General features: G+C 34.2%; 1 protein-coding gene across 1 annotated transcript in view; it reads left to right on the top strand.

Moving 5' to 3' along the window:
* The first annotated feature begins 5561 nt into the window (after positions 1-5561).
* LOC148939317 (uncharacterized) overlaps positions 5562-14945 on the top strand; it is a 19960-nt gene continuing 10576 nt past the window's right edge. The window contains exon 1 of the mRNA XM_089106690.1: positions 5562-5708. Coding sequence (XP_088962816.1) covers positions 5583-5708 — 126 coding nt within the window. The 5' untranslated portion in view covers positions 5562-5582. The remainder of the gene's footprint in view (positions 5709-14945) is intronic.

Below are 14945 nucleotides of genomic sequence, written 5' to 3'. Positions count from 1 at the left end.
TAAAGAATAATGTTTTTTTTTGTCTCTAAGATTCCTTTTCTCTAATCTTTGGACATTATTTTGTTTTTCTGTTAATACTTGGCTATTAAATTACGTTTTCTTCTACCTTTCTTCATTTTATGTATTGAAACTAAACTGCGGTAAGCCCAGAGCTTTCCAACAAAGAGATGTACAAGAGACACAAAATAGTAGCAACCACTTGCAACAATTTTATTTCTTTGGAGGTAGAGGGGCAAAACATAGCTACTGCACCTATTAACTATGCTGAACAGCATAGGATGGTGGATGTTTGATTGGATGTTTTTTGGGAATGATGCAATTAGGGAGGGAGGGGTGCCGTCTAATCACTTTCGACTCTTAGAAAGGGCACTAGGACTTTCGATTTCCTATCAAACAAGACTCTTTTGCAGCTTCTACGACAACTCCTTCTAGAAGAAGTGCCTTGGTTAAAAAAATAGTACATTGTACCTACTTCGTTCTTTACTTAAGCAGTGCTATTGCGCTGCCTATGATAGACAGTACTATTGTGCTGCCTACGACTTCTGAGTGAAACCAGTATAGTCATTTGATGATTGTATTAGCCTTTGCTTCTGTGTTTACTTAATGTTTGCTCTAATATCTAGATACACAAATACAAAACAATTTATTGAAAATAATTTTGCTGCTTGTCTGCACAATTGACCGTATTTAGAAAAAAAAAAAGGTCGAGAAAAGAGTATACTCTGTGGGCTGAAGGGAGAAGCTGTTTCGTAGATATTTCGTAGATTTTGTAAATTGAGTAGATATTTCGTTTTTAATTTCTCTTGTGCAGCATTGAAGCTCCTTCAGTAAGTCGTCGATACGGGGAGGGATAAAATAATAAAGATGTTAATTATTTTAAGTACTACAAGTGCTGGCTGAACAGAAAAAAAAACTTTTGGTACATTTTATGACGATATTGTTAATTTTGAGGCTCTAAGCAGCTTGTCAATCTGGGTAAAACAAGAAAAAAATTGAACGGATGGTACAGTTGTATCTCCCTGTCTATAAGGTAATAGCAGAAATATTCGGTTTTTTTTGTCTGGATGTAAAGGCTTCCGAATTAGAGATATGTCGGATACCGTAAGGATAAAAATAAGACGAAGATAGACTAAGGGATAGTATCTTCTTGTAGTATAGGTAGTTGTTGGATTATCGATAGCGAGTCTTGGTAAGCTAGGATTGAATCAGACAATACTTTAATCTTCATCCTTTCCTAACAAAACGTCCCCCTTTAGATCCTAGTTTGACCCCCACACACAAGTTTGCTAACCCCAGCTGAAATTTAGTTTCTTCAAAAATCTTGTCAAAAACTATCGTAAGCCTGCATAATTCAAGCATCCAGAGAAACGGGTCAGTTTTCTTTAGTAAACTTGCCTTTATGGTACTATATGAATGATTTTTTTTCATTGTCATTTTCACTTGATTTGGGACAATTGGCTCCAACTATACCCCTCCCCCCAGGATTTTGACGAAATTACGCCAATAAAAAAAAGTTCATTAAAAAAAACGTTTTTTAACTTTTTTTTTCTTTTTAAATATTTGCCTCAGATCTAGTGAACTTCGTCAAATTGTTTTGTTAAAGGAATATCTACTTAAACTTGAGTATGAACTCGAACTATGTTTTTTTTTTAGTTATTCGGGAAGACGAGTGTTATTCTCTTAATAACCAGCGAGGTACAAATGTAAATAATTTAAATGCTGCTATAAATCTGGCCAGAGATAAGCAAATAAAAATAATAGTTATATCATAATGCAGCCACATCCAAACATCATCATCTACTAATATCAAAAGGCAAGGTATCTTCCGTTGGTGATTTATCCCTAAACATAGTGATTATTTTTTGGTTTGCTGACTTTCGGTGATTTTACCTATAAAAACTGATGAGTCAATCATAAAATTGTAATTTTACCATTTCTGAGCTTTATCTTTAGAAAACAACTGGCCACAATCAAAATTCTTGTGATTATGCTATTAAAATAGAATCTATTTTCAGTGAATGGCAAATTGTTTTTTTTTTCAATATTCTGTTTAAGGTAGGCCAACAACCCCTCCTCCCCACGCCCTCTTTCCCCTAGCTCATCCAATCAGAATTATAAGACAGTCATTTTGTTCAAAATATAAAACAAACCAAGGTTGACACAACCCTCCAGGACCCAGGGGTGATGGCTACAGGGCATAACTTACAATCCACCTGTCTGACAAACCCCTCAATTCTCTAAACACACAATACAAATTTTCAGGTATACATTTTTCAGCAATATTGAAAAGCCCAGTATTTATGTCTTATGGGATCCCCCCCCCTCAATGCCCTTATAATCCCTCATAATTTTGAGTTTACTCTTGCCACATAACCTATAAGCCCTTATAATCTTGGCTATGATGTTGTTGTTTTTTTTTCAATATTATAAGAAATATGAACATTTAGCTAGAAAAAAGGATTTTTTTTTTCACTAAAAGAATTTACAATACTTGGAAAAAAAATTAGGCGCACGAATTGCCCTTCGATCACTTGTGACACATAAAGAGGACACTAGAACTTCCATTTTCCAATTGATTTTCCGATTATACAATAATCGAGAATAATATCGGAGAATGATTATGTAGTTTTTCCTTTTCATAATTCTGATTTGAAAATGCTTCTTGCGATTGTATTGCCAGAATACCTGGCTATCGTCATATTTTTTTCTAAATCAAAATGACCTTATTTCCTGAGAATTTTTTGTAGGTTTTTTCTTACCTGTTGAGTAAAGCTCTTCTTTATTTTGTTCCTTGATATTAAAGTTGATCGCTAGACTTAACAAACCTGGGAAGGTTTTACATTTTAAGCATTTTTTTGGCGGATTGTATGTCAAAATAATAGGCTATACAATCCCAAGGCCGTAACCAGGATTTTTTTTCGGAGGGGGGTTTTACTATAAGATTTTTTTCGGGGGGGGGGGGAGGAGGGTGCAAAAAAAACTCAAAAAATGCCTACAAAATTTGTTTATATCCATTTTTGTTACGTTTTTACGAGTCAAACCCCCCCTTCTGGGTACGGCCTTGTACAATCCTAACTTGAGTGTTATAATGAAAAAAAAGGTCAGGATGAAAAAGATCATTTTTTTATGGATGAAGGATATTAGATTACCGGAGATTGTGCATTTTCGCCTTCTATATAAAGCCAAACGAAAAGCAGGTTGTCCCCGAATGGGATGGGGAAATATCGTAAAAAAAACTATATGTGGGGGTAAAGAGTGAAGCTTTGAATAGGTAGGGGTGGAGGAAGTGCGCGCGCAACTGTTTTGGTCTCGGGCAGCTTGGCGCTAAATTGAGTTGTTAGTCATGGTAGTATTGGTAGTCGAGGACTTTTACTACCACGCGTGAATGTGGAATCAATCAGTCAGAACATAAGTGGAAAGCACTGTTAAGGATAATTTTTCAATTACTTTCTTGTCAAGGCAAAGGTAACCATGAAGGGAAGAAAAAATTGACTTTCGATTTGAAAATATCACCTAGTATCGATTTTATAGATGATCAGATTGCTGGACGCTGAATCATTAAGTAAGGTCAGTGCCACTATTGGATCGGTCAGAATTAGCCCTTCCGTTTGTCCATCCTACTGAGGAGTTGCTAAATATTTATAATAAGATTGTCTGCTTTTGATAAAATAATGAGAAAGGTTTTTTTTTATCCGTTTAATGCTTCATGCGAAAAATTAGTTTTTTATACCACATATATTAACTAAGAAAGTGATATAATCAGCAATAATGGTGTGGAAAAGGAACAACCAGGAGATACTAATAGCAAATCATAATATTTGCTGATAGTACATGTACGAATGTGGAAATACCGGATTGTTCATAGCCTAATAGCCAAACTACAAATTTTGAGGATTATCACATACATTTTCAAGAAGAACTTTTTTGAATATGCCAATGGAACTTTTTCATCCCACAGAAGAAACATTTACATTTTTCATGTTTTCCTTTTCAATTTTATCTTAGTTTTGTGACAAAAAATGAATTTGGCTCGATCAATCAATTATCAACTAACGGCCATTTTTAAAACGATGGTAGTAAAGTTAAGACTCAGCAACTTATATTCCATATGAAACTACCTAAATAATTGGATGTATGATTTCTTCTTTATAAGTTTATTATCTTGGCAAAACTTTGTTTAGTGAGGATATTTCCTTCAGAGTAATTAGCCACACTTTTAAGTTCTAAAATTATTTTCTTTTCAATGAAAAAGTATCTCAATTACTATTTGAATTTGCAAAAAGGTTTCATTATAAAAAACGGTAGCAGACATTTCCCCCTATTCTAATTTTTGTATGTGGATCTATGCTTCAAGAAGAATAAAAGAAGTAATAAAAATGTTTTGATATTTAATTAAAAAGCTAAATTCATTCTAAAATCAATTTTTGAACTTAACTTAAGCTCTCAAAAAGTCTCAAAGCAGCAGTTAGAGTAAGAGTCTTTGAAATAGGCTATTTGAATAGTGGTTGTTAGTCTAAGCTTCCTTCATATCAACGCGTTGGTGCGACGCTCTGCGGTCAAGTTGTGCTTGCGTTACTTAGAAGTGTTTTTTTACTATGCCAAAAAAATTTATACTGGACATGTTGTCCACATTTTTGTGTGCGTCGTCTATTAAATTTTCAATAGATTAAATATATTTTCATTCCTTTGGTAACGCAGTCTTCAGCTAAATTAACTTGGCCTTCATATGATAAATTTCTAGTTTAATTTGGGATAAAACCTTTTAACTAGTTGAACAAACTTCCTTTGAATGTTGGGTGAGATGTTTAGTATTTTTTATAGCCCTTTGAAAAAATATGAGCGATCGTTGATTATGGAAAAATCTTGTAGCTAAGAGTAAAGTGAAAATAAAACGATAAATTAATTTCAAAATTAGCCTTACCATTTATGCTTTCGCTGATTTCCTTATTGTCAGTATCGCTGATTGACTCCCAAACATTGAAAACACAGCCATGCCTAGGGGGTGGGGATTTAGACAACCGGGCAGTTTCCTCGGGTGCCATGGCTTGGGAGCACCATGGCTGGGAAATTGACCACTTTGATCTAACATTTCATGTTGATCCGGCTTTTCTGGCTTATATTTGAGTCGGAATGGGAACGCTTTAACCAACTTTTTCCCGGAAACCACAAACCGTAGGAATAGCTCTGATTACAAAGTTTAGGGTGAGATGAAGTTTTAGGCGAGGAAGCTTCTTATCGTATAGTCCTGACCACTCTTAAGCTTTGTTTGTCAATCTTTTCTCTGAAACTTCCATTATAAATAATCCAAACAACACAATCTCGATTGTACGCTTTAACGAAACGCAAGAATACAGCTTGATTCTATTTTTGCGCAGCATTATTCTTTGATGCGCAAGCATCATTGTTTTTTTGCCGCTGCGGGTGTGACGCAGGGCTTCTACAGATCAGTCTGAAGGTTAAAAAGTCAGTGCGAAATTGGCTTTGAGCGAAATCTATCTAAAAACATTTTCGTGTAATGTTTTGAAGAAGCTGATTAAATTTCCCCGGTAATTTTGAAAATGAGCTGAGATGCTTAAATTGCTATGGAATTTGACGATTCTTTGCATGGCGGCCCATGTCCGCTATGTTTAAAGTTAGGACAAGATTGGTTATTGAAGCTATCCCCATTGAATGACGAGGAAGCTGTGTTTTTTTGCACAAATCCTGAGGTTGGTGAACCATCACTAATGGGATAGAGGCTAGATAACCTATAAACCTATAGGCTTTCTAATTGGTTAAATTTTAAGTTGTTGTGTCTCAGTTTAGTGATTATACTCCCGTCAAGGAAAAGCGCCATTAAACTGAAAGTAGTCAAACTAGACCTAGATTTCTTACTTTATGCTCTTTCCATCCTAATATTAGCCTATGGTTGCTTTTCTGACAATGCACACCACTGCCTGATTGTTTACCTCCAGTACTTGCCCAGTGCCTAGGCTAATGTTGGCCAGATATTCTGATTAAAAAGTATCTTTTTTATACATGCACAGCAGGCTCCTAATCTTGCACCTTATGTGTATTGGGTTCAATAGTTTAGATTAAATCTACCCAAGGTTGACTGTGTCTGTGGTTAGGATATGTTGTTATAACTTTAAAATCCTGTGTAAAAATTAGATAACATTTTCTAAGATTCTAGCTTTAAATTTGTGACCAAGATTAGGCTCCACTGTTGTCTATCAGTATATTTAAAATTGTGAGTAGTATATATAATTAAAATATTCAAGCCAATTACATAGCCTACTAAAAGTGAATAGATCAGTTGATGCTTTATTATGCACTTTCATAGCCTAATTCAATAATTGCTTCTATGGAAAATTATATTCTGAGTCCTAAAAGGGCTCAAAACAACCATAATAATCAAAGGTTTAAAATGGTCTTCTATATAAATTGGCTAATGAAAATAAAATCAATTTGTAGCTGATTAAGGGAATAGTAGCTATCTTTATCATTATAGCCTTAATAATAAAATGGTATTGTAAAATAAATTTGCAGAACTTTTTAAAAAGAGCCAGAAACCTCTAAAAAATAACATTAGTTTTACAGTGAAATCATTTTTGAGAGGCTTAAGGCTCTTTTTAGAATTCATACAAATTTGTTTTCAAATAATATTTTACTGTTAAGACTAATCAAAATAATCATTACCATCCCTGAATGAAATACAAACAAAAATATTTTCTCACTAGACAGTTTTTTAAAGCATGTTTTTAAACTTTTGGCTACCCTACTTTAGATTGTTTTACTTTGGGGCCCAATTTAGGGCTCAAAATGTAATATCCCCCTGAAGCAATTATTAAACTGTGACAGAGGATAAAAAGGGATCAAGTGATACATTCACTTTCATCCTAACTAAATTATGTTGTCAGTTACAAATTTACCAAGTTATCAGGGTAACTATATGCTAGATCCCATGACTGGTATAGAGACAAGGTGAACATACTGCTTACTTTTTTTTATGCTATTTCTAAATACAATAATCAATTCACTTTTAAATTCTCCCCCCCCCCCCTATGGTTCCATATATAGCCCAAGGAGTACATAAAACTAGGAATTCTTATTTTTTATGAAGTACATTTCTATTAAACAGATTAACTGATCATGTTTCCTTCCATTATTATCCTCATTTTAAGATCATTTCAAATGGAATTATATATATATATATATATATATATATATATATATATATATATATATATATATATATATATATATATATATATATATATATTACTCATGTATTAATACAATGAGTTTTCCATATACTGCCTCTTGTTATTAAATTAATTTAATAAGAAATAATCAGCTGGACAAAATGCATCAGTATATAAAAGATTCATTGTAAATTATACACTCACAGAGTTAGATACAGTCACAGAGTTAGATTCCAGACTGCAGGAATACAAACTGTAATTCTTCAAGTCTGGACAAGCAACCTATTATGCTAGAAATGAAAAAAACCCAGCAACAATGAAATATGGTTTTCAGGGGGTAAGTACATTGTCAGAAAAGAAAACATGATGTTTGGAAGAGCATACAATAAGGAGTATATAATGATGCCATTGTCTTGATTACCATGCTTTGTTAGGTGAAAACAATCCTGGACTGATCTTTTTATGTTGTTTCTAAATATGCCAGGCTAATTGCTTCCTTTGGAAAATCAATTTGAGACCTTTAAGGGACACCTTTTTCTTTATTATTTACAAGTTAATAATAGTTGCTGAAAATCATAAAGGTACTTTAATAAAGACAAGTGCTGACTTATCTCATTCCTAATAGTGCATTGCTTCACTTTACCCTATCCGTTTGTAGTGGAGCAAAAGAGTAAGATGGTCAGATGTTGAATAGCTAATCAACACTTTAATACTTAAATCACTATAAAAAATTGACAAAGTTCAATTTGAAGGGTTACTTGCTATATTAGAAAGTAGTTGAGCTAGGTGGATGATACTTTCAGGAATTGAACCAGGGCATAAAATATGCCTTGGCAAGGTGTCAGGGCTTAGTAGATTGCACAGATGACGCCTCTAGTCTCTTTTTAACATGTTTTATTTTTGAAAATGCAATTCCTGTTATTGGGACAGGATTTCAAGCCATTAAATTGTTGGTACTTGTTTGTTAAATGGAACACACTCAAGAATTTTACTGTATAAGATCTGACAAAAGCTTGTTTGCCTCTCTGGAATCAGTTATGATTTGCATATTTTGAGGAGAAAAACTACAATGTATGTATATTTTTAATTAAATATTTAATATGTAGAGGTGGTTAGGAGTTAGGTATTTAATATAATGGGTTCTGTGCGGTCTCCTTTCCATAATTCTTTGTCGTACTTTCCATAATTTTGTTTGTAAAGTATTATATTATCACCATATTTTGGTATATTTCAGTAAGATTAACCTAACTTCACTTCTTGTGTGTGTTCTGTTTAACAAACAAGTACCAAATTTTTTCTCACTAAATTTAATAAATCTGCTTGATTTTCAACTTGTCAAATTTTGAGTTTTTTGCATTACTTAATTCCACTATAGTTTTGTTTTATTTGAAATAAAATGATTTCATTTTAGATAGTCTCCCATATTTGGAATATATTTGCAATATGATTGCCATCTGAATTTGGCAAATAGGTAGCCTACTTTTAATTAAAAAATAGCCCCCTTTTCCCTAATGGTGTTTATCCAGGCTAACTGAATAGTCTATGTATAAAAAGCTCTCAAATTCTGAATCTTTGAAACAGGCATGGACAAAACTTCATTGGCCAAGAAATAAATAGCATTTAATATTTCAAATAGCCTACAGGAACATGCAAAAAATTACCAAAAGTGGATTTACTGTCTTAATTTAACCTAACCTGACAGAATGCATTGGACTTGTGTAATGTTTGGCTATATATTTGCACATAGGGGGGGGGGGGGTTGGTGCGGGCTAGGTTATGTTAGTTTTCCATAATTCTGTTTTATTATTTTATCATTGTGTTTTGTTATATTTCATTAGTATTCTTGCTTCACTATCTTGGTGTGTTTCAATACCACCAAGTACCCAAATTTTTTAACTTTTTTTTTTGGGGGGGGGAGGGGGGGCTAGTTGTCCCATCATGATAGTTCATGTTTAAATTAGGGTCTTCTTGGCCTGGGGACTTCTGAAGCCATTTGGAAGAAAAAGCTTCTTTACCCTTTTTGGGAGGTAAAGCAGTATTTTCTTGTTTTTGTGTGTGTAGCCTATGTGTTTTTCTTGGGCCAAGGACTTACATATGTAAGGTTCAAGTTACATAAGGGAAAAAAAATGTCTTTTAGCTCCCTTTTTTCCATGATATTACCAACCCCTGTAATATCCATTTTTGCAGATTTTATTTGTCTTTTATGTAGTCTAGGCTGCATAATTTTTTAATATACTTTACAGCATTATGTCAGACCTACCAAACAGCTGCAAGAAAGAAGTTTTATCCAAACAAAAAGATTTTTTTTTAGCCAAGTTGCTATTCTCTGTTTTTTTTTTTATTGTTTTTTTTCCTTTTATTTGGAAAGTTAGCAAGTGATTTCACTTCAGAAGCATGATTAATATTTCTATCTTGGTGCTTTATACTATTATTTTTTTTGGTTGGATACCTGGGATGTTTGGTTGGGTTAGGTTAGTTTTCCATAATTTTGTTTCTGAAGTATTATTTTATCATTGTATTTTGTTATATTTCATTAGGATTAACCTAACTTCACTTTTTGGGTGTGTTTCCAACAACCAACAAGTACCCAAGTTTTTAGCCTTTTTTTTTGGGGGGGGGGCTAGTTGTCAAATTATAATAAGTCATGTCTAAATTAGGGTCTTCTTGGCCTGGGGACTTTTGGAGCCATTTGGAAGAAAAAGTTTTTTTTACCCTTTTTGGGAGTAAAGTAGTGTTTTTTTTTGTCTTTGTGTGTGTATGTGTTTTTCTTGGGCCAAGGACTTAAAGATGTAAGATTCAAGCTACTTAAGGGGAAAACAAATCTCTTTTTAGCTCCTTTTTTTCCATGATATTACTGACCCCTGTAATATCAATTTTTTGCAGATTTTATTTGTCTTTTATGTATTCTAGGCTGCATAATTTTTTTTATATACTTTACAGCATCATGTAATTTTTTTTCATTCTAATTATGTCAGACCTACCAAACAGCTGCAAGAAAGAAGTTTTATCGAAATGAAAAGATTTTTTTTTAGCCAAGCTGCTATTCTCTGTTTTTTTTTTTTTCTTCTTTTTTTTTTTTGGAAAGTTAGCCAGTGATTTTGCATCAGAAGCATGATTCATATTTTTGTCTTGGTGCTTAGTACTATTGTTTTTTGTTTTTTTTTTGGGGGGGGGGGATATTATTTTGATTGTTTTCACCACCTGGTCTATTTACATTGACAATTCTGAAAATGAAAGCCTTCAGTAGCCCCAATTCACGAATATATTGTAGGAGGGTGGGGTGTATTTGTCAAAATCTAGAGACAAGACCAGCTTTTTTCAGATTTTTCCATGAAAATACAGATAATATTTTGCAAAATCTAGGGTGGATGGCAAAAACTCAAAGAAGTGGGGGGGGATGGATAATTCTATATTGCCTTTAACATGTAAGATCAACAACAGATGAAAATGATGAAGTTAACACTTCACGGTTATTAGTCCCAATCTCTATTCTAGGAACTGATTGTCTGGTTAGAAAAAGAAAAAGGATATACGAAAATTCTATTGTAGATTTATTTACTTTGGAGGGAAAAGCTTGGGAATGGGCAAATTCTGCACCAAGCATTATGAGGAAAAGATTACACAAATGAATAAAAAACAACATTTATTAAAAGAATGTGGAAGGGATCATCAAAATTGGTCTTGTGTTAGAATAGTAGCCAGATATAAGCATAGCTAGGATGATGAACAATATATGAGCTACAGAAGAATAAGCAATTGAAGATTTAACATCAGATTGTTGGAGGCAAATCAAGCAGCTAAAAACTCCACCCACTATGCAGACTCCTATTACTGCAGTTTTGCTATAAATGCCCAGCCCCTGGGCTAAGTAAAGACCATTGCCGCCCAATTTCAGTGGCTAGTACCATGGAACTGGTAACTGTTGCCTCTACATGGACCTTTGTTGATCACCACAAGGACCACTATCAATCAGTCTAGGTGAAACACGCCAATAAAAAAAAACATATTTCGGAAAAAAATTGAGTGATGGGGGCAGTCCCATGTTAAGAAAACTCAGACTGAGTTATCAAAAACATAGGTATGGGAGAAGTTGTTCTATGGGTAAGCAAGAATCTACCACTTCAGATACAGCATGTAGAATAGGTAGCTTTAATAAAATAGACCTAAGAAGTGGGGGAGGAGGGATGGATAATTCTATATTGCCTTGAATAAACATGTAAGATCTACAGCAGATGAAAATGATGAAGTTAATGCTTCATGGCTATTATTCCCAATTTTCGTTCTAGGAAATGATTATCTGGTCAGAAAAAGAAAAAGGACATACAAAAATTCAATTGTAGATATACTTACTCTGGAAGAAAAACCTTTGAGATGGGTAAATTCTGCAACAATTAATATGAGGAAAAGATTACAAAAATGAAAAAAAAATAAAATTTATTAGAAGAATGTGAAAAATTGATGAATTTGTCAGGGAATCTTTAACAACAACAGAAATCCATGATGCTGAGTCATGCCCCCTTTCCCAATTGGTGCCTCTGTAGAAAAGCATATCTGCAAATGAATTAGTTTAAAATGGACATATCAAGCTCCAACGTTAAAGATTTGGATGGAGACTGTTCCACATCTTGGGCCCCCTAAGAAAGCAAAAAGAATGTACATATGCATCACACAGCAAAAACAAATTGCATAAATCAGCAATAGAGAAACCAATTCTGATGTTCAAATGGTGTCTAGTAAAACATATACAAAAAATGATAGGGATTGTGCTGATTAGAAAAGAAAGAAAGCGGGAGATACTTTAAAAAATGATAGGGATTGTGCTGATTAGAAAGAAAAGCGGGAGATACTTTAGATTGATGTTCTAGTATGATTTCAGTCTCATTACTTTCAGTACATCTTTACTTTCATTACTTTGGGTGATTTTTTTTGTCACTGTTAACAACAACCCAGCCCATAACTAACCATAGTTTGCTATAGCCTACTATGCTATCTGTGACAATACAATTTTCTGTGTAAATTATTTCTTTGATCATATTGCTATTTCACTTATTATTCTATTAAAAATATTCAAGGAAGTGCAAAATAAACTTAAAAATGTCCAAATATATTGGCTTCACGTCTGGAAGCCTTAATCAGTAGAAAGAAAGGAGAACTATATTGAAAAGCTAAAACATAGAAGAAAATAGGATAAAAGATGAAAAAAAACATTATATATATATACTTAAAAAATTTCGGGGAATTAAAAGAACTAACATCAGAAAAACTTTTATTTCTGTCTTAACAAAAGTTCTAAAAAACTCCTTAAGCTTGGAGCTTGCAAGCTAGAAAATCCCGGTTTTTTCAACTTTTTAAGAAAATTTGGTTGTGAAAGATTCTGCATAAGTGAATTCAAATGATCAGATTCATTTTCACTTAAAGAAAAAATTGAGGCGAGCAAGAAACAAAATAAGAACCCATGTACAAAACACAGAACCGTTTCGCCTGGGTGTTGTACACCAATTTTATTGTAAAGGCTTGCAAGAAAATAAAGGGCAAAAACCAAGTGGAGTAAAAAGAATGAAATGAAATAATTATTAGGAGTAAAAATTCGCAAAGAAAATTACAAAGCAAAAAAAGAAGCTCAAACCAGCCCCCCCCCCTCCACTGGATTTGGCCTTGGTATCTGTAACAAATTTCTAATTCTTTCAGAACATGTAACCACGTCCATTGCTAGTTGTCAGGGGGAGCTTAAAGACTCTTGAGGACAAAAAGTTGTAGTATCAGTTATAACCTGAGTTCTAAGCAACCTACAGAGTGATGAAACAAAGCAACCAAAAATTAAGCTGTTTTAGGGAACAGACCATCACACCCCTATATCCTACTAAATGTTGATAAAATATATTGATAATACAGTACACTCAGTTTGGCAAAGAATCATAATTAGAACTTCGAGGTAGAATTGGAACAAGGACATTTTTGGCATTGCTCTATCAGTTGTGTTCAGTTGATTTTTGGCATTCAGTTGCATCAATTCTTGGTTGCAATTTATAAGGAATTGTTGTATTTATGTTATATCAATTCTACTATTGGCGTTTCTATTATAGTACTTTAGTAGCCTACCATATTCATGGCTTCGCTTTGGTAAAATGTAGATAAATTGTTACAAAGAAGAATGTTTTTGCATCTGTAGTCTGATAAGTACTATTTCAGTAACGTGTATGAGATTGCAATTTTGTATCAACTGTATCATCTTATCTGTTTACTAATATCCTGTATGTATTTGATAGAGGTCCATTTGATTTAGAAAACGGTTTTAGGATAGCTTTGACTATTTTTCTCTTGGTTGGGCTACCCATCTGATTCACAATCAGGCTGTCACACGACGAGGAAAAAATATCACTACATTTTAGGAATTTTCTGATTGATTTAGTGATTTTCTTCAATAATCTAGTGATTTTTATGCTGCTTTAGTGATTTTTTTTATAGCAAAATATAAAAAATCACTAGAAATAGTGATAAATCACTAGGTGTGTTAACCCAGCCCACAAGTCTCTTCAGAATTGTTACATGTCTTGATAAGGGACTTTAAATAGATGTTATCTACCTGGACCTCCAGAAAGCTCTCAACAAAGTGCCCCATAAGCATCTACTTCTCAAGCTTGTAAAATATGGCCTGGATGGGGGGCAAATACTTGCCTGGATAACAAACTTTCTTATGGGGCGCAAGCAAGTCATTGCTGTAGAAGGTCAGATAAGCCAAATAGAATTTAACGTTATCAGTGGTGTCCCAGAGGGATCTATCCCAGGTCCCCTTCTGTTCAACCTTTATACAAACAACATAGTTGATGATATTGACTCAACAATCCTGCTGTACGCGGATGACACCAAGCTATATCGTATCATCATGTCACCTGAAGACTCTGCAAAGCTCCAAGAAGATCTCGACAGTATTAGCGCCTGGATGAAGACTTGGCTGAATGAAATTAATATTCCGAAAAGCCACCACTTGACCCTCGGAGCTGAATTTTCATCTGCATCATACAGCATTGGGCCCACACCACTTGCTCAAAGCACGGTTGAAAGAGATTTGGGTATCATGGTTGACCACAAGTTGACCTTTTCAGACCACTATGAATTGGCCATAAAACAGGCTACGCGGGTATCAGCGCTGATCAGGAGAACGTTTAAATGTCTTGATGTAGAAATGCTCGCGACCCTCATCAAGTCACTAATCCGCCCAATTCTCGAATATGGTCATTCCACAGTTCATCCATCCCTGAACAAGGATATAGATGCACTGGAAGCAGCTCAAAGGCAGATAACGAAGTTCTCCTCAAGTCTGAAAGACCTCCCATACTAACAACGTTTTCGTCTGCTTCACCTAACAGCACTCTCATACAGATTTCTAAGGGATGATATGATCAATCAGTACAAGCTATGCCATGGCTTCTATGACAACGTCCCTGGAGAAGCACTGCTGGTCTCTAACGAAAATCATCTACGTGGCCATCCCTTAAAGCTTAAAACTGAAAGGTTCTACAAAGATGTAGGAAAATGGGCCTTCCGGAACCAAGTCATCAACACCTGGAACTCCCTACCCAAAGAAACCGTTCTGGCACCCTCTGTCAACTCTTTCAAGAACTCGTTTGACAAGATATACAAGAGTCGTATGTACGACTTCAGTAACTTTCGAAGATTTATCTAAATTCTTGTATTGTGTTTTTCCTGTTTTGTAAGAGGCTCTGGCCTACGTTTTTGCATTAATATTATTATTATTATTAT

This window comes from Artemia sp. Qi Xiang Cuo, chromosome 21 (genome assembly GCF_049724085.1).
Source record: "Artemia sp. Qi Xiang Cuo chromosome 21, ASM4972408v1, whole genome shotgun sequence".
Taxonomy (NCBI): Eukaryota; Metazoa; Arthropoda; class Branchiopoda; order Anostraca; family Artemiidae; genus Artemia; species Artemia sp. Qi Xiang Cuo.
Note: the sequence above shows the minus strand (reverse complement) of the source record. Positions and strands in the feature narration are given on the sequence as shown.